The sequence below is a fragment of the Penaeus chinensis genome, chromosome 11 (genome assembly GCF_019202785.1).
Source record: "Penaeus chinensis breed Huanghai No. 1 chromosome 11, ASM1920278v2, whole genome shotgun sequence".
Classification (NCBI taxonomy): Eukaryota; Metazoa; Arthropoda; class Malacostraca; order Decapoda; family Penaeidae; genus Penaeus; species Penaeus chinensis.
Genome location: NC_061829.1, coordinates 38958380 through 38978379, shown reverse-complemented (window position 1 = coordinate 38978379; position 20000 = coordinate 38958380). Strand labels below are relative to the sequence as shown.

The window sequence follows — 20000 nt, the reverse complement described above, 5'->3', positions numbered from 1 at the left end:
GAGGTATGGTTTTTAAGTTATTTCCCAGGTGAGGTAATTGCCCCAGTCTGGAAGCTGGAAGTTTACAAGAAATTTTGTTCAAAAAGGCTTTAAATAATAGCATTAAAAAACAAACAAACTAGCCTCTGCCACCAGACAATCATTTTCTGATTCTGTATTTTTTTTTTTTGTCATTTAGGGGTATGGTTTCCAAGTAAGGCAGAAAATTGCTTTTGTGTTTTTCTTATTTTTTTCAAAATAAGATGAAATGTGTTGCAGTCTGATCAGTTGAATAGTTTGTATATGAAATCAAAATGTAAAAAAAGCCATTTCTGAGTTCCTCAGGTATTATTACTAGATATATGTAATTATTTGGTATAAAAATGATACTTTAGTGACAGTCATATGGAAAATGAGTGGAAATCTTGAATGCCCCTTATCACCCCATTAAGGAAATGTATTTTAGGACTGTTGCATATAGGGATTTTTCCATGCATGCATAAATATGAAACTACCCTGTACTCACTTTTAACCATGGCAGCTCATACCTGACTCCTGAAATAGCTCTTTAAATAATTATAGTTAGAATTGATTTTGTTACACCTTTTCTAACAGTTTCATGATTCCTTTCAGTGGGAGGCAAAGGTGGAGAGAAGCCAGGAGGAGTTTGACCGCATCTCGCGAGCCATTAAGAAGGAGATGGAGCAGTTTGACATTGTGAGAGTGAAGGATTTCAAAGACATGTTAGTGAAATACTTGGAAGCTCTGATGACCTCCCAGCAGCAGGTGAGTAAATGTGTTCCGTTCATGTCAACACTTTTTTGTGGGGCTAGACTTTTCATTTACTTTGGTGTGCTTGATTTACTTAACAATTTCATAACTGTTCGTCTGTGAGCCCTGTAATTTCACTGTGTACTTCCCAATGCGTGTGTGTGGTTTGATGGAAAACTCCCATCACTTGTGCAAATTGAATTGGGTTTTGTTACAGACAAAGAAAGTTTCTCTCACTAGTAAATAGTTATTAATTGTGTTATATGGAACCTTTAGATTTTACCATTTTATTCATTCTTTCCAGATAATCAAAGTGTGGGAGACCTTCCTCCCAGAAGCAAGGGCTATTTCTTAGAGGATCTGCTGATTGCCTTGAATTAAAGAAGTTGCTGCTGTAAGTTGCCGAAGAGTGGAAGTATTAGCTATGAAGGAGTTTCACTTTCCAATTTATGCACACTTCTTTTTATTTTTATTTTTCTTGTAGCACTAGCTGATATGAGTCTTTTTATTTTTGTTTTTTATTTTTTTCTCCTTTTTATATGTATACAGCCAGTTCCCAGTGATTAAAGTTTTTGACCATTCCTCTAAATTCTTTTTTTTTTTTTTTTTTTTTTTTTTTTTGTGAATGTTTGAAGACAACAAAATGCATCTTTATTGCTTCAAATGATTATAATGCAGCCATTCCTAGATGTTTATGAAAGATTTGCTTGTTGATATTTTAAGATATTTGGAACATAATATATTTTTTCTCTCTCCATTTAAAATGTTAATGGAAAAGTGAAACTAGCATTAATCCAGAATATCAGGTATGAGTGCTTTAAAGATATCTTGTTTTTGTAGAACAATATATATATATGTATCTCCTTGCAAAAGATGTATGATTCTTCATTCTTGTAGAGCTTCAGATAGATTTTTTTTACCCACAGACTACCCATTCATAAAAAAAAATGTTTACAATAACGTCCACTTTAACCTTATTACTGCAAGATGGTCTGGTATTGGAAATCATGAATGGTCATCTAGTTATTTCAGTGAGGGGGTGAAAGTTGAAAGCGTGGTGTGTCTGGGCCAGTTTGTTATTTATTTGTTCAGTTTTGAATGAAGAAAAAGATCTGAGTATGAACACATTATCAGTGTTGAGAGTTGAAATGTGATCCAACAAATGAAGAGCTTACATTGCTACGTGGTAATTAAGTGCAGTTGATTAGATGTACTCGTGTTTGTGGTATTTTTTTTTTTTTTTTATTTACATAATCCACTTTTGATGTATTTTTTCCAGAATGAAAAAAAAAAACAATATTGTATTGTATCTCAATGGGTGCACTTAGGATGTTTGTGAATAAGTTAAGATTGTACTTTTTTTCAAGGGGGGGAGGGATGTATAATTCAGCTTTTATTGCTCTTAGCTTGTTTTGTGTCTCCGGAAAAGATGGAGGGTAATTTCAATTTACTTCAGCTACCCCTTTTCATGTTAGATTAAGTCGTAGATTGATTCTTTGGGATTATTTTGTTATATTTGTAAAACTGAGTTTGTATTTGCTGAAACCTCGTGGTCATTCAATCTATGTTGTTGAATGCTCGGGTTTGTACTTTATATTTTGTCATTAGAAAAGTAAAATCTGTGCTGAAATTGATTGTACAGTATATATATGTATATGATTGATCACTTGAAAAATTATTTAAGGTGATTTGTGTTTGATTTCCCCTGAAGTTTCCTTTGTGAATATTCAAAAATGGCAATTATACTGTCATTTACCTTAGTGTCTACCTTAATCCAATGGCGACAGGGTCACGCCTATAGGTGTCATAACAATACGCTCGAAATGTGGCGTGCGGCGCGCCAAAGCGCCCCGAGGCAATGATTCGACTTGATGTACCGAATTCACGCGCTCAAAGTTGGCGCGTTGCCGCGGTCCGCCAGAGCGCAGAGTTTTTTTTAGTTTTCTATACCCATCGCCAATGGGTTAAAAAGAAAAAAAAACTTTAAAAGGTATACTTAACATATACTTAAGTCTTTCTTCTTATGCATTTTAGGCATGATGATTAACCTCATATTGTTATTCATAAAGAAGATGAAAGCTGAAAAGCCTTGAGAATATGGACATTTACAATCAAGTGAATTCAGCTCTTAATATGCTTTTAGTTAAGGGTTGTAAGATTACTTTTTGTGGTACTACATTGGTTAATAACCTTGTGAAATTAAGAGATTTTATCTTTGTGGGGAAGACACAGCATACATACTACTAAATCAGTGTTCATAAAGTGTGTCTGCAGAGAGTCTAGACAAGCTCTTCATCATCAATGTGAAGGGATGCATGTCATCTACTGCCTGAGTACTTCAAAGCAAATATATTCCCAAAAGCAGTACCCCCCCCAATCCTTTGCCCGTTGTTGTCGTGGGGGGGCTTAGGAGACGAAGACTGAGACCCAATGATGGGGAACTCCTCAACCTTGGGACTCAGCCATCGACTCAACTAATTTTGCATAGTCTTTTTTTCCCACTCATACTTTTCGTTTCAGTCTTCACAAATCCCTTCTACTATCCACCTCCTAAGGTGTGAGAGCCGTGCTGAAAGGAGGAAAGGCTGACTTTATGTCAGTCCTGAACGGCCTGAGGGAACCATGGGCATGGTATTCCCCTGCCATACCTCGCCCTTACCCCTCAAGGGGACCCTGAGGGGTGGACTATTTTTATCCCCAACATGCTCCAGGCTTATCATGGCCAATAATGAAGACGTAAACCCACTCTTAGGGGCAATGAGGCTTGCCCCTTTATCAAATAGCCCCAATCCCAGCTCTCCTTTGACCACGGCTCCGAACACTACAACAACTCCCCCATCATCAATGCATACTAGTACAGTATCAACCCTAATCAACAACCAACCCCCAGGAGACATTTCTACTCTCCCAACATGCTCAACTTCAACACCTTTACTCCCACAACCTTCTTCATCAACCATCCCATCTCGCCGTATTACTACCTTACAACCTTATTGCCCACCTCCCCGTAACACCCCCCTCAACACTACTCCCTCCTCTACTTCTACTACCACCACCTCTACAAGAATCCTAAATACTCTATTTAGCCCAGCCAAATGGGACCGATTTTTCGTGATCCCTCCCACAGCTCCCTACTCTCAAAACAGCCTCCTCTTCCAACAATGCCTCCAAAAACAAGTAGGCAAAGTCTCTTTCCGTAGCCGACGCGACCACTCCCGTTTCGTCACAGTAACAACTGAAAACGAAGCTATAGCATTAACAAAACTAACTGATCTATGTGGTAATCCCATCCCTACAGAACCTCATCCAACCCTCAATACTTGCACTGGAACTGTCTCTATCTCCCCAACAGATTGCCGAATCCATGACAAAGAATGGTCAGATTGTGGAGAGGACTTACTCGCTTGTCTCACAGACTATGATGCAACATATGTACAATGCTACTCCATTCCTCCCAGAGAAAATCGTAAGAAATCCATCAACATTGCCAAAATTACTTTCCATGGACATGACCTTCCCTTAAATGTTTACATAGGTGGGGAATCCCTACATGTCCGACCATACCAACCTCCTCCTCGTCAGTGCCAAAATTGTTGGCATTTAGGACATCCTGCCAAACATTGCCGTTCCACAGCCAGATGCCCGCTATGTGCCCAACCTGGCCATACTCGATCAAATTGCTCTGCACAATCACGCACATGTTCAAACTGTGGCGGCCCCCATAATGTATTTTATAGAGGCTGCCCCACCTACAAATTTGAGTCTGAAGTAGCAACTCTCAGATTCAGACTTGGACTCACTCTACGTGAAGCCAGACAGGAAGCACGTCGACAAGGCTTTACTCTTACCCCCTACTCCAGTAATGTCGCTCACTCTGCCAATCCCCCTACCTCCCAAGCTCCTACACCCTCTCCTAAACCCAACCCCCCTCCATCTAACTTCCCCTCTTCTACCTCCTACCTTCCCCAGTCAAATTCTTTTGCCATCCTAAACCCAGACACTCCAATCTCTACCCAATCAAATTCTTTTGCTATCCTAAATCCAGACACTCTAATCTCTACTACAGCCCCAACACCTTCCCCTCTCCCTCCCCGCACTACCCGCAGCAGACAGAATAAACGTTCCACCCCCTCTTCCCCTACCTCACAATCACCTCCACCTTCCTTTGCCCCTATTTTTCAGACACCAGACTTCTCTTCCCCCCCTCACAAGAAAACCTTTATCTCACAAAACTCCCCAACCAACTCCACTACAGAAACTCTTGAAGATATCCAGAACTACATAATCGAGTCCCAAACTAATACTCATCCAACTTCAAATTCTACAACTCTCGCTCCCTCCACACTCAAAGTGACTGCCGATATCCATCCTCCTCCTACTCATATTCTCCCTACACCCAATCCTCCTACCCCATCCCAACAAAACCCATTCCCCCTGACTCCAGCCCCACCTATATTAACCCTCCCACTATCCCCTCTATCCCTTCCACTCCCTCCTGGATACACACGTGAAACCCTCATGTCACAAGTACCCTCTTCCCCAGACCCTCTATCTCCCGACACCCCTCCTGATACAACACCACCTCCCCAACCTCATTCTTTATCGCACCCTCTAGCACATTCCCCTTCAAATTCTCCAACACGCACTGCAATCTTTGCCAGTAAATCAACGAAAGTATAACTATCCTTTATTGGAACATTCGCGATTCCGAATGTTCCTCTTTCAGTCCCACATATTCTATTGTCATGCCCACGTCCTCCCTACATAGACATCCCAACTTATCAGACATCCTTACAGAATCTCACACTTTCTGCTTGACAACCTGTTTTCCTTCCTCAAACGCATATATATCCTTCACTTGATCTAATCCCTTTACATTACCTCATCCGACCCTAACCCATTCACTCACCAATTCCTTAACCCAGCTTTAACAACTAATCACTAACCCAACCATCCTTCACAAACATTAACTATAGTGCTATATGACCTTAAATGTCTAGCACATTTATTTTGCTTTTAACCATTAACCATTAACCATTAACCATTAACCCAAAAGCAGTAAATGGTATTGTATTCAGAATTCCCCACTTCCATTTCCAGTGAACAATGGATAACACTGCAGTCTTAGGAATGGAACACCAAAGTTTTTTTAAGCAGTGTAATATATTTTCAAGTGTGGTACAGAATGACAGGAAGCTGCCCCCCCCCAAAAAAAAAGAGTGAAAATAAAAGAAAAGAAAGGCAGGCAAAGGAGGAAAATAGATCTTATAGTGATGAGACCAACTTAGTAAAAGGCCATTTGAAAGGGATATTTCAAAATTACAGAATATAGTATAATTTGCCCAACACCTTTGTAATAAAAATAAAAGTTGATTGTCATTGTTCATCAGCAAAATATTTAAAACGTATTTTGACTGAATTGCTCTTCCAGGCATATTCATTTATAACAAAGCTTTCCATTAAAAAAAAAAATAAATTGCCACCGTATGCTTGGTGCAAGGAGCAACCTGCAACAAATGTGTAATGTCTGCTTCCATTTCGTGTGGATGTGGTATATTAAAGCTAGTTTTAATAGCTTTAGGTCTAATAATGTAACTGACATGGTAAAATAATATTGCAAAGAGAAATTACAGTATTGAGGACTGCACATGATTTCTTTGTGTTGATGTTTCTTACTCCATGATTTAAATATTTAATGTCTTGGTTGCAAAATCTATTTCCTTTGCATATTTTTTTTCCTTTGTGTTGAATAATTGTATATTTCCTGATACTGGAATTCAGGACAATTGTTTGCTGAAAATATTGGGATATAAAGCATTTATAGAAATATTATAATTTTATTTTAGCTGAAAGGAAACACTGTGCTTTACAAAGAAGGTCAGGTCATGATAAAATTATTATACTGAAATTATTCACCAGTTGTTTTTCATAATTTTGATATTCTGTATGTAATCATTTAGTATGATAAACTATGCAGTGGTTCATCATACTTCTAATCTCTATGATAGAAAGTTCATTGGTTATTAGATTCAAAATTAACAGCTCAATACTCCAAACAGTGTGGTTAACAGTTCCACTAACAGAGGCAAAAGTTACAGACCTTTTGCTTATCATTCAAAGTGTACAAATTTGTTCTTGCATATCTTTGTAATGTTATTCATGAAATTGTAAGAGATTTTTAGACGATATTCAACTGGAAATGGAACATCGTTTTGTATCAGTGATTGAGACCGTTTCACTTGTGATTTTTCGAAGAAGTGAAATTGGTGAGAGCAACAATATAGTACAGATTTTCTATTGGATCATATGTTCACACTGTATCCATGTAAGCTGAAACATTATTTTTTCCTATTGCTTTTTGTTCACATTCAAAAAATTTACTTTTTTTTTATTGCACCTGACTACAGTCCTCCAGCCTAAAAAAATAACAGGATAGAAGTGAGAGAAAAAGAGAACAAATGTAGAAATCAAAATTTAAGTCTGTTTCTTCACCTAATAAAGGGGATAAAGTTACCACATTTTCCTTTATCGCTAAAAAAACAAAACCAGCTGGGCGTGAGGCAAACTCTTAAAGGAAGAAAGAAAAGAAACACGTGATATTATTGCCCTCTACACTAAAGAATCACGGCCATCGAACATTACATTTTGTGCATCTGTACATTTAGTCAAAAGCAGAGAACCATGCATGCATATAATATCTGACAAAACATATCACATGTGAGGAATAGGTAGACCATTTTTTTTTTTTTTTTTTTTTTTTTTTTTTTTAGATTTAAACAACAACCATCGTGTGTGTCCTTTTTGGAAAGACATTTTCTAAAATTGAGAAAGATTCAATTACAAGTACACATGCTTGAAGTCTCAGCTTAATTATGTTCATTTGAATAACAGGTAAACTAATTTCATTAATTGTGCTGATATATTTTTCAAATCAGATTTTTTTTTCGTATATATGAATTTAATTCAAAGGAAAATCAAACATACTGTATTATGCTGTTGAAAACTGTAATAGCCTTGTGTGAAAAAAAATAAAAATAAAAAATAAATATACACAAAGTAATCTGAAAGGCTCGTACTGAAGAGGGGATATAAAAATGTATATTCACGGTATGAAAAGAGGGTGAGTCCTAGAATATAGTCATGGTTAGTAACTGGTTGTTGGTTTGGTTGAGTATCGGGCTGCTACCAAGGCAATGCCAGGACACACCATCTTCCCAGTTTCAAATAAAACAAACTACTAATCTAAGAGGAAGTTCATTTAATCAGAAAAAAAAATGGGTATAATTCAGAATAATTTACAAGTGATTCAGTTCCCTTCCAGAACTGCACATCACACATATTAAGTTTCTTGCTATTTTGAGTTAAATTTGAATAACCATAATAGTTTACTGAGTTATGGAGAATCACATGGCTAAATAATATAAACTTTCAGATGATATTCAGCTCTACTGTATAAGTTTGAACAGAAAAACAACATTAAATAGCAACATTTTCAAAAGTTTATTTTTGTATGCAGAACAAATTTTGGCTTAGACTTTGTGCACAGGGAAATTTTCAGCATTCTATTACTTTTTGTCTGTCCACACAATGGTTGTCTAAATTACCGATTGTTACACAGAAGTCAAAAGGATTAGCATATAGAAAACAAGAGAGGATGCACATAAAGATATGACTGATGTATAAACATCAAAAAAGAAAATTTGTGTATTCTCTCAAATAAAAAGATATCACAGAAAATATTTAGAGAAATCCGTTCACTAAAATACAGTGGGTAATAACAGAATAAATGCTTACAATATATTCACAAAAATATTTTTAATAATTATATTATTAGATAAGCATAATGTGCTATACATTAACTTAACCTTAATTAAGTGTATTTGTATTTTGGTCTATCATACATAATTTAAATAATAACATTAAATTCTACTGAATTACGCTCTGTATCTCACTTAAAAGTGACCAGGTTTTAATGCTTTTAAATGACTACTCTACTTTCTTAAATGTCATTGTTTATATAATACTTCAGGATATCTTGAATCAGTGTGGAGTTACTTATGTTATTTTATATATATATATATGTATGTATCTCACAATCAGAACTAGTATTTTGCATATATGTTCTAGCAATCTTACTTATATCAGCTTTATTATCGGTCATAAGTAAAATGATATTACAGACACCAATTGGTCCAGAGTTCTGCCTCATGAGTATTTATTGTTAACTTTGATCACACTGACAACAGTCATACAGCAAAGGCCCATGTCCATAGATCCAAGATCTGAAATTGTTTCATCCTACTCCTTCTGATCTGCATTTACCATCTCCACTTTCATCCCCTTTCATATTTCTTGTTTTCATTTAGTCATCAACATTTTTTTTTTTTTTTACATTCACATTTTCATCCCTTTTATTTTATTTAAAGAACTGAAAATCCTTCCTCTTCTTTCTTTCTTCCTCTTGGTCATTTACTCTTTCGTCAGCGTCCCTTCTCAGTCCAAGAATCCAGTGTTGACCAGCTTTTCCAGGAAGAACTTGACGTCCCCGAGCTCAGAGTCCTTAATGCCCAAGGACTTAAGCATGCCGATGTCTCCGTTCTCCACAGCCATGAACACAGAACGCAGGTGCTCCACGTCGCTCTTCATCAGGTTCAGAGAGCGGCCGAACTCATCGATGGTCTGGGACTCTGGGAGGGAGAGGACAAGAATGATAAGAACAGATGCTATTGTACTTCATGCAGAGTTGATTCTCTGTATTGGACATTTTATGCTAATAGTATAACTTCAACCAATGAAAATGATGAAGAAAGGTATTATATTGTTATTTTAGTTTGGGTGGTGATAATAATGAATATATTACAATGCTGTCATATTTCAAGCCGTCATGCTTATGAAAGTTTTATAGAACTATCATGGTACCACAGGGTGTGACCTAAAATCTGTCTGGAAGCTACAGTCTTTTAGCAACGGCAAACTGCACTGTGTACTATACACTACGTAAAGCAATTTAGAAAATGGTCACACCAGAAAAATGTATCTGCTGAAAATAATCAGCTAATCTTCACGCAAATCTCCATTAATCCTTCAAGAATAGAGGATTTTTTTTTGGGACAAATACTGAGGTACTGAATTATCTATTCAGGGCAAAGACAGTGCTATAAATTGTCCCTTCATGGCAAAGACTATGCTACTGAATTACTAAATCGCCCTCTCATACAAGACACCTCACCTGAGAGAGCCACGGCCACCTTCTGTACGCCACCAAGAGGCTTCAGGGCATTGCGTGCCTTTGTGCCGAAGAGCTTCTCCAGGTAGTTGGGGCCGTGGGAGGCGAGAAGAGACTGGAGGAAAGATGCGGTCTCCTCCACAGGGGGTCGCTTGGCTGTAAGGAGGAGGGTGAGTTAGTTCTTGGGAGGATATAGTGTGTCTGTTTCTTCAAATATGTGATGGTACAATACCAAATGGTGAACAGTTGTGGAGTTGTATTGTGTAGGATTTGGTATCTTAGGACAAAATATGCTGTAATAATCATACTGATCTGATGAGGTTTCTGCTCGGTAAAAGATTATTTTGACACATGAGCTCTAAGATCGCTAATTGCAAATTCCTAATACTCAAAGGGTATATATTCTATAATATAAGGGCATTGCCATAAAGATATGAAAAAAACTACACTCACTGATATATTACATGATCTGCGAGGGCAAAGAATATAATTAAAAAATTAAGAAAATAGGTCGCGCCAATTGGCACAAGCACCTCATGAGGTCACGGGCACTCAGTGTCAATCTCTTAAAAATATACTATACTTCAGATGTATTTCTGTACTTTGATTTACGTAAAATTATACTGAAATATATATTTATCAAATGTTCATTCTTTAGGTACATGGTGTGTTCTACTTTATTATGTAAGCACATTTTATTATTATTAAAATGATTGTTATACACTGGCGCATGCACTGCCATCTACCGGCAAATTTGACAGTTTTGTTGTCACAGTGCTCGTTCCAAGTGTAATGTTTATTTACAGTGATTACTTGTGTTTCCGAATTCTTTACCAACATTCTGGTGAAGATAATCGGTCTCTTCCTGGAATTGTTACGATCTCAGGGATAGCACTCATTTCGGTGAATTACATTAACAGTGTTCCAACTGCAGAAACACGCCAGTGCTGCGTCACATCCTAGCCTCCCCCACTGCAACCATAAGGTAAACCCAATTTGTATCTTTGAATGGGTGATCGGAGGGAGTTCGGGGGCAGAGCCATCGATAGGGGAATAATGCTATCAGGATTTTTTTTTTCTTTTTTTTTTTGCTTATACGGCGATCTTTCTGTTAGTTTGTGTCTTTAGGGCGGGGTTCGTTCGCTCGTTCGCTCGAGCAACGTCGTGTCGAATCTTCCACCTTTAATTTAGAAAATTCGATTCTTATTTCGTTTTTTTATTCTTTAACGCTTTCTTTAACTTTTCAAAAAATACCTGCTATGAGCGAAATCGTCCATATCCCCTCCCCTATAAAACATTAACAGCTTGAATCTACGTATACCCTAACAAAGCCTTTGGGACCCACATACACCAACGCATTACAAGATCTAAGAACTCAAATGAACACCCACACCTAATATTCCCTTTCTTAAATTGTTCTCGGGAATGACTCCTTGTAAAACTCCCTTCCGCATAAATTGTTCTTCTAAGCGATTTCACAAATGACTTTTGGGAACATCTTCGTCTGACTGGTTTGCCAGAGCGCTGGCTTTCATTATTTTTTTACACCAAGAAGTAGTGAGATAATTTGTATATCCTCACGCACGCAACCTTTGCTTTAAAAATAGCCTTAATATAGATATATATCAGATAACCCTTATACATTAGCACACGCGGTTGAGAAACTGAACCTACTCTCACCCTTACCCTCATACACATTCACTCACCCTTACCCTCACACGCACTCACCCTTACCCTCTTACACACTCACTCACCCTTACCCTCACACGCACTCATTCATCCTTACCCTTATATACACTCACCCTTACCCTCATACACACTCACTCACCCTTACCCTCACATTCACTCACCCTTACGCTCACATTCACTCACCCTTACCCTCACACTCATCAACACACTCACTCACCCTTACCCTCACATTCACTCACCCTTACGCTCACATTCACTCACCCTTACCCTCACACTCATCAACACACTCACTCACCCTTACCCTCACACTCATCAACACACCCTTACCCTCATACACCTTCACTCACCCTTCCTCTCATACACCCATCAGCACTCGCGCTACACAGGACACTCACCTGCAGTACACAGCCGGAGGTTCTCGTCGTAACCATCAGGGCAGTCGGGGGCGCCGTCACACAAGTACTGGATTGAGATACACACGTTTCCACCTGGACACCGGAAGGGTTCGTAGGCAGCGCACTCTCTCTCTGTTGAAATAAATAAGAAGTTGTTAATTTTCACTGGTTTAAAGGATGTTAATGTTTTCTTATTATGTTTGACGACGTTGGTGTTTTTTGTTACTGTTTTTTTTTTTTTTATAGAGATGTTTGGGTACATGTTCATAATATGGTGAGTTAAAAAAAAAAAACATACAATAAATTGTTTATTTTCACTGGTTTTACGGATTTTTTTTTTCTTATATTATTTGACGAAGTTGGTGGTTTTTGTCATTGTTCATGGAGATGTTTGGGTATATATTCATAATTAGGTGTGTGGAAGATGAAGATTAGTAAGGTGTAGGAAGGAAATCGTGTGCGTTATCGATTTCTATTATAATTATCTGCGAATTTGGATCTCATTATGTATTAGTGTGACGTATGAGGCAACGAGATAATATAAAATGAAAAGATGGAACGTGAGAGATAGCAAATAATAGATGAATGAATATATAAAACATAAAAATGCCCACCCCCCCCAAAAAAAAAAAAAAAATGGTATACTATCAATGCCAAATAATTATCAAGTATTTATCCCATCATCAAAAGGGAAAAAATAAGATAGAGATCAAGGAATGCTATACGAGAAATGTAGTGGAAGGTAATTCCTGTTTACTGCGCACTTATCGTATTCAGTCTTAAGATCAAATACGACCTAAACTGGAAGCTATTTAGCTAATGCTTAAATCCAGGCTTAAGGAGCGTATCTTTTAGCCAGACCACTAACTATGTATTAACTAAAAGCCTTTACATACAATTATTTTTTTCAAGAGAATTCCTTTTCTCGATTTGTTCTCGGGAATGAGTCCGTGTAAAATTTCCTTCCGCATAAATTGTTCCTTTAAGCGATTTCACAAATTACTTCTGAGAACATCTTCGTCTAAGTGGTTCTCATTAATCTTTAACCAAGAAGCAATGAGATGTTGATATATCCTCACGCACCTGAATCTTGCTTTCAATCAAATTCGCCTCAAAATAAGATAAAAGTCATATTTCAAATAATTCGTACCTTAGGACACGGGGCCAAAAGGGCACTTCGCCACGCGTTCTCAAAACAAGGTTCAACACAACAGCGCCACATGGAACAACATCTAAAACTCCTGCTTAAATTACCTCTAGAGTATAAACGTAAAAAAGGACAGAACCATCAAAGCCAACCGACAATTTCAACATATCCATTTGGCCGAATTTAAAATGCAAAACGACTCATTCCCTCCCCGAGAGAGGCAAATGGCATATTTAAGAGCAGCCGCCACTTCTGGAACGCAGGTCCTTTGAACGTGTCAGGCGGGCTTAACCTACAACTCCACCGCAGTTCATGAATGTCAATTTGTACGAAGGAAAGAAGTGTAAATATATTCATCAACGCCACAGAGACTTACAGCAGGAAGTTCAAAGTTAATTTCAGGTCTGTTTGAAACCTAGGTGTTTACCACGCTTGAGGCCAGTGGATATGGATGATACTGCGAGGGTGATCATGGACGCACACACACACACACACACACACACATATGTGTTCTATATATATTTATATATATTTGGGTGTGTATGTTTACGTGTGCGAGTGCGTTTGTGTTTATTTGTATGCGTATGTACGCACACCCGAGTACGTAGGTGTACTAGACAGGCCGGCGGCGTCTCTAAAGCATTCGTGTGCATGCATAATCCATAAGAAAAAAAAAAAAAAAGCTTGATACAGGTCACGGCAGGTATCGTGATAGGTCACGGCGAGATCGATGGCCTTCTGTTAAGCCAGCCATTACCCGCTTCCTTCCCGCATCCGAAACCGACGCTTGAGTTTCGACGGAGCGCGAGTTCGTGTCGCTGGCGTTGTTATTTTGTTGTTATTTCTTAGTATTGCTTGCGATTATTATTCTCTTGTTGATGGGGGTTACTGTCGTCAGTATATATATTTTTTTCCCCGTAAATAACGAAAATTAATATGATTATCATCGGAGTAAGAAACGAGTTATAATCTTATCATTTACATAGAGAGAGAGAGAGAGAAAAAAAAAAAGTGCATACCTTAATCTGAAAATGTATAACCTCTTCAAACACGTTTATGGTCAGGCGATATATTTGTGTGTTGAGGAGGTAAACAATGATGTGAAAATAGCAAGGACTATATATAAACAACTGACATGTATGGCTATTATAGCAATAGCATTATCCATACAGGTGATATATATATACATACATATTTAATTTTACATATATATATATGTATATATATATATGTACGAGTATAGGTACGCCAAGGGCTAGTGCTATATGTTTATTACGTATTAGCGTGTTTTCATCTTCATCACTATTGAAATCATCATCTTAATCTTCATTATCATTATTAACACCGCTGCAACATTAGCGGCGTTAGAAGAATAAGATGAAGAGAAGATAAAGAGGAAGTAGGTAAAGAAGCGAGGAACATGGGGAAGGCCGCTTAATACTAATTACAATAACTGAAAATACATAGCAACAAAATCTTCATTTCCGACAGCATTTCCATTAAATGTCACACACACACACACAAAAAAAAAAAAAAAAAATCTATAAAAAAGAGATGCGAGAAACAAAACAAAAGTCCATGACGAGAGAGCGCTGGCACAACACGTATTTTACAATCTGTCCACAGGCTTTCTACAGGGTTACTATTTTTTCTTTTATTTCACCTTGCCCGGCAATCTTCAAATAAATTCTCGGTAAAGAGGATTCTAAAAATGCTGCTGTGAGTGTTTTAGGTTTCCTACGGGAGTCATTAGAACTCCTTGAGTATCCTTTAACCCAGCTGCCTCTCTTCCCGCCTCCTAATTCCTTTTTCTGGTCTATCGTTAAAAGAAATCCTCATGTTCTCTGCATTTTTATACAGCTTTAGCTATATACATACGGCACTCACGCACACGTATACGCACGCACGCACTCACATACGCACGCACTCACGCACACTTATACGCACGCACGCACGCACGCAATCACATACGCACGCACTCACGCACACGTATATATATATACGCACACACACACACACACACACACACACACACACACACACACACACACACACACACACACACACACACACACACACACACGCACACACACGCACACACACGCACACACACGCACACACACGCACACACAACACACGCACACACAACACAACACAATACAAAACACACGATGCAAACATATATATACACATATTTATGTATTTATATGTGTATACACATATGTATGTATATATATATGTATATATGTATTCATGTATATACATATATACACATATGTATGTATATGTATATACATATGTATGTATATATATATATTTATGTATATATGTATGTATATATGTATATACATATATATAAATGTATATATAGGTATATGTATGTACATATGTATATATGTATATATGTATAAATGTATGCATGTATGTATGTACATGTGTATATATGTCTATATATTTTTGTATAAATATATATATGTAAATATATATGCATATATATATGCATGCATATGTTTGTTCAACAGCCATTTATTCCACTGCAGGATCTAGGCCTCTCCCAATTTATTATTAAGAGGTCTGATTGGATGCCCTTCCTAATCAATCGAGGTTGAGCGCAGGCAGTTTTTACAACTGCCGTGGCGGGAAGTGAACTCGGGACTACGAGGGTCGATGTCCAGTGTCCTATGAAACATCGCGACAGTATATATATACACACATATATGTGTGTATATACACACACACACACACACACACACACACACACACACACACACACACACACACACACACATATATATATGAAAAGGAAAACAACCTCAATAATATATATATATATATATATATATATATATATATATATGTACATATATAAATGTATATATACACACACACACACATCACATGTGTGTGTGCATATATACATGTATATACACACATACACATCACATGTGTGTGTGATGTGTGTATGTCTATGTGTGTGTGCCACTCGATTATCCCTAGCCAAAAAAATAAAGCAAATCAACATAATGAGTAGCAATGTTGACAGCACACGACAAAACATTAGCACGCAATTAGCTGCAATGACCGCCGACGAATTTCTCTGCATGCAGAGAAATTCCATTCACTTGTGACTGCGGAAGCGCAGAACTTTTCTCCTTGCCTGAACGAGACTTCCCAACGATGTTTCTTGACGTAATCTAATATAGCCATCGCTTTTATTACGAAGCCGTGGCCCGTCGAGACTCTCCTAAGCGCTCGAGCAGAACATAATGGGAATTATTCGAAACTCGACTCGACGTAAATAAGGAGAGTGTCTTCGAGATACAAGTTAGTTCAGCCTCTTCATTTTTTTTTTTCTCTATTGTTTTAATCTTTTTTATGTTCTCCCCTCTTGCAGTCCGTTAACTCTTTGTAGATTAATTCGCCCTGTGGGAGGAAATCCTCCATTTTGCTTTTTATATGCCCGTATCCCTCCGTGTACCCTTCCTCTATATCCATAAATTTCGTAAGAGGTTTCCCCAACTCACGTTTGTTTCCTTACAAGCTAATGATAATAGAAGTTCTCTAAGAGTCTTACATAAGGCACCGAATGGAGGGGAAACGAACGCATATATTTTAGGCAGAGAGTATAATCTATACTTTGTTTTAGTCTCGTATCCCACATGTGAAATTACAGCCTGATACCGAAGTCTCGATCCTGTGACACATATTACTATTATATGGTATAAAAACGTCATGTTATAGATTTGCTGACCTACCTTAGACAGATATAATTAATTAAAGATGTTACCACTGAGAAATTTATTACATGCATTCGGTAGTGTTAAGGTCATATACCCTGGTTTTATACTGATATCATACGCTAGTGCAATGGCCTAATACCCCGATATTATACTACTGTAATTCGGTAGTGCTATGCCCTTCATATCGGATATTATACTCATATAATTCATTAGTGCTATAACTCCTGCTTTAATTCGGTAATGCTATGACATAAGACGCTGATATTATACAACATTTACTATACTTGTATTATACTGCATGTGTTATGAGAAAAGGTACGAATGAGAATGAATATATTCACAATACCAGGTATGTATTTGACCGGTTTCAATTACGTCTTCGCCAGATGTATTTCTGACGAAGGTATAATCGGCACCTGTTTTAATACGTCTCTGACACTGTGAAGATATCCATCCTCATTCACACATTTTCTACCTTTGTCAACATGAATGCAGTTCATTAGTGTTACGACCTCAATGCATATGATATTATACTGCCAATACCCTGACACTGTTCGCGTCTAGATTGAAGCATTACCCACACTCCGTTGCCTTCTCCCTGTGAATGGCTACTGTACTTAAACACTAATTCCGGATTTCAAGTCCAGTGCTCGCTCGATCCAATCAACCTTATGGTTCTTGATTCAGCCTCCCGGTCCAGATTAAAAGCCTAGAGTGTTTGCTCTCTCGGTTCAATTTGCTGTTAATAAGAATCAGATTGCCTCGAAATTATATTGAAAAAAACAAATGAAGTTATAGTTACTTTTGAGTCATGAAAAGGTATTAGTTATGCAGTAATTTCAGGTGCTAGAGAATCCATGGTGTGTGTAAATATCTTCTTTGCACTGTACGTTTTTATTGTTTATTTTCATCATAATTATTATCAGTACTATTCTTACCATCGTCATTGTCAAGTTTATTGTCGTTATTGATTTCATTATTATTATTACTGTTGTTGTTGTTATAATTATTGTGCTTATTATTATTAACATTATTATTACTATTATTATTACTATTATTATTATTGTTATTATTATTATCATTATTATTATTATTATTATTATTATCATTGGTATTAGTATTATTATTATTAGTAGCAGCAGTACCATTAGCATTATTATTATCATTAATTATATTATTAGACTACTATTGTTATGATCATTATAATCATAATTATCATAACAATTATTACAATTGTTATTATGATGACTGTGATGATTACTGTTATTATTATTATTATCATTATTATTATTATTATTATTATTATTATTATTATTATTATTATTATTGTTTTCATCATCATCATCATCATCACCAGTATAATTATAATCATTATTATGATTGTTATTCTACTATTCTTATATTCTCCTTCTTCCGCCTCCTCCTTCTCCCCCTCATGACCATCCTCATCATTATCATCATTATCATCTTATTAATGTTAATATATTTTTTATTGACCATAAATTCTCCTTAGCGTTACTTTCTGTGAATACATATAGCTATATCCTTTTATAGCTATATGTAATTTAATCTTATTTTCAAAAGTTCTTATTCATAATCCTCTTTATATGACTTAGAATCAGTGGCTTTCATTTTTTTTTTTTTTTTTTTTTTTTTTAACGAGGCAGACGCTTATCAATGAAACGGAAAGCATTGATTAATAACGCAATCTATCGATGATTCCAGATATCAGATAACTCGCATAATATAGTTTAATGATATAACAATAATTATATCAAAGTTTTATCATTGACCACGGCACAAACAAAAATATTTTTTAACCCTGCTCTCTCTGTTCCTCACCCCCTCTCATCAATCATTTATTCCTTCCTCCCGCCAAACCTAAACGCATATCGTTTTTCTTCATATGCATAAATTTTACATTTTACTCGGCTACATCTCGGCTTCAGATCACCTCCATCTATCTCTTTTGGACTTTCCCAGAAGGTTCAAATAATGGCGCGCTTTTGGGAATGCCTCTCCTGCCCCCGTCCGTCATTTTAACTTTCCCGGCGTGTGTAAACGCGTCATAAAATGCGTCATAAGTCGTTTTGTGGTCGGAAGGAATGGAAGAGAGTGGGTGGGTAAATAAGAAGAAATATATATTCGATGAAAGAAGGAGGAGGGAAGGGAAGAGGCGTAGAATGTGGAGCGGCAGCGGGGACAAACACTTTTCCCAAAGGTCATATGTAAAGATTTGTAGTTTCCACGAATATTTCGAAACGTTTTCCAGAAATTGCGCTTCCCCCCACTAAAAAAGGGGAAAAAAAAAAAAGAATCCATTCATTATCATCAACAAGTCAGAAAGAAAAGAGAAAGAGGTGGAAAAAATGGAAAAAAGAAATGTGCATAACATATTCAAGCATCGTTAATGAAAACCTTGGGAGAAAAATCTGATCGTCCTCGTCGGCGGATGCAAGTCAGAATTAACTAAGACTTTAGATGTTAAAAATGGTATGTGCGTGGCAATAGAGTCGAAATTCAAATGATGGCTCATGATAGTTTCTCCCTTATGGCTTCAGATTGAGGTTAATGGTGGAAGGGGGAAAGTTTATCTATTCATCTTAAGACGTTCGCATTTTTGGAAAACTTTTCGAGCGCAATTTACATTCTGTTACAATCTACAAAGTGGTCAGGGAGGTGAAGTATAAAACAAGAAAAATAAAAAGAAAAGATTTTTTTCACACCATAAGCCTAATACAAAAATATCCTTTTTTTTTTTTTTTTTTTTTTTTTTTTCTTAAGAAAGAAAAAGTAAACTTTAAGGAAAGAGCTAAGGCCCCGTCATATCTGTTTGAAAATTCCGCCCGCGTAAATTCGGGGACCCGCTGGGAAATATGTGATCCATGACAGGGCAAAGCAATCGCGTTCAATAACAGCTTTTTAAAACAAATATGCAGACGTGAACGATGAGCAAAATGATGTCTGGCTACACTTCCTCCCTGTAGTGTGTACGTGCGATGTATTACTTGTATTCTCTCCTTCCCTCCCCTTCCCTCTCTCCTTCTCTTCCT

The 20000-nt window shown here is 37.0% G+C and overlaps 2 protein-coding genes across 7 annotated transcripts in view; one reads left to right on the top strand and one right to left on the bottom strand.

Moving 5' to 3' along the window:
- The window catches only part of LOC125030366 (sorting nexin-2-like), a 30582-nt gene extending 28144 nt beyond the window's left edge, over positions 1-2438 (top strand). For all 6 annotated transcript variants that reach the window (XM_047620393.1, XM_047620391.1, XM_047620390.1 and 3 more), the window contains 2 exons: positions 613-765; positions 1055-2438. In XM_047620393.1, coding sequence (XP_047476349.1) covers positions 613-765; positions 1055-1105 — 204 coding nt within the window. In that variant the 3' untranslated portion in view covers positions 1106-2438. The remainder of the gene's footprint in view (positions 1-612; positions 766-1054) is intronic.
- Positions 2439-6573: 4135 nt separating this feature from the next.
- Positions 6574-20000, bottom strand: part of LOC125030610 (IDLSRF-like peptide) — an 89909-nt gene continuing 76482 nt past the window's right edge. The window contains exons 3-5 of the mRNA XM_047620759.1: positions 12061-12192; positions 9980-10132; positions 6574-9437 (exon numbers count right to left, since the gene is read on the bottom strand). Coding sequence (XP_047476715.1) covers positions 9244-9437; positions 9980-10132; positions 12061-12192 — 479 coding nt within the window. The 3' untranslated portion in view covers positions 6574-9243. The remainder of the gene's footprint in view (positions 9438-9979; positions 10133-12060; positions 12193-20000) is intronic.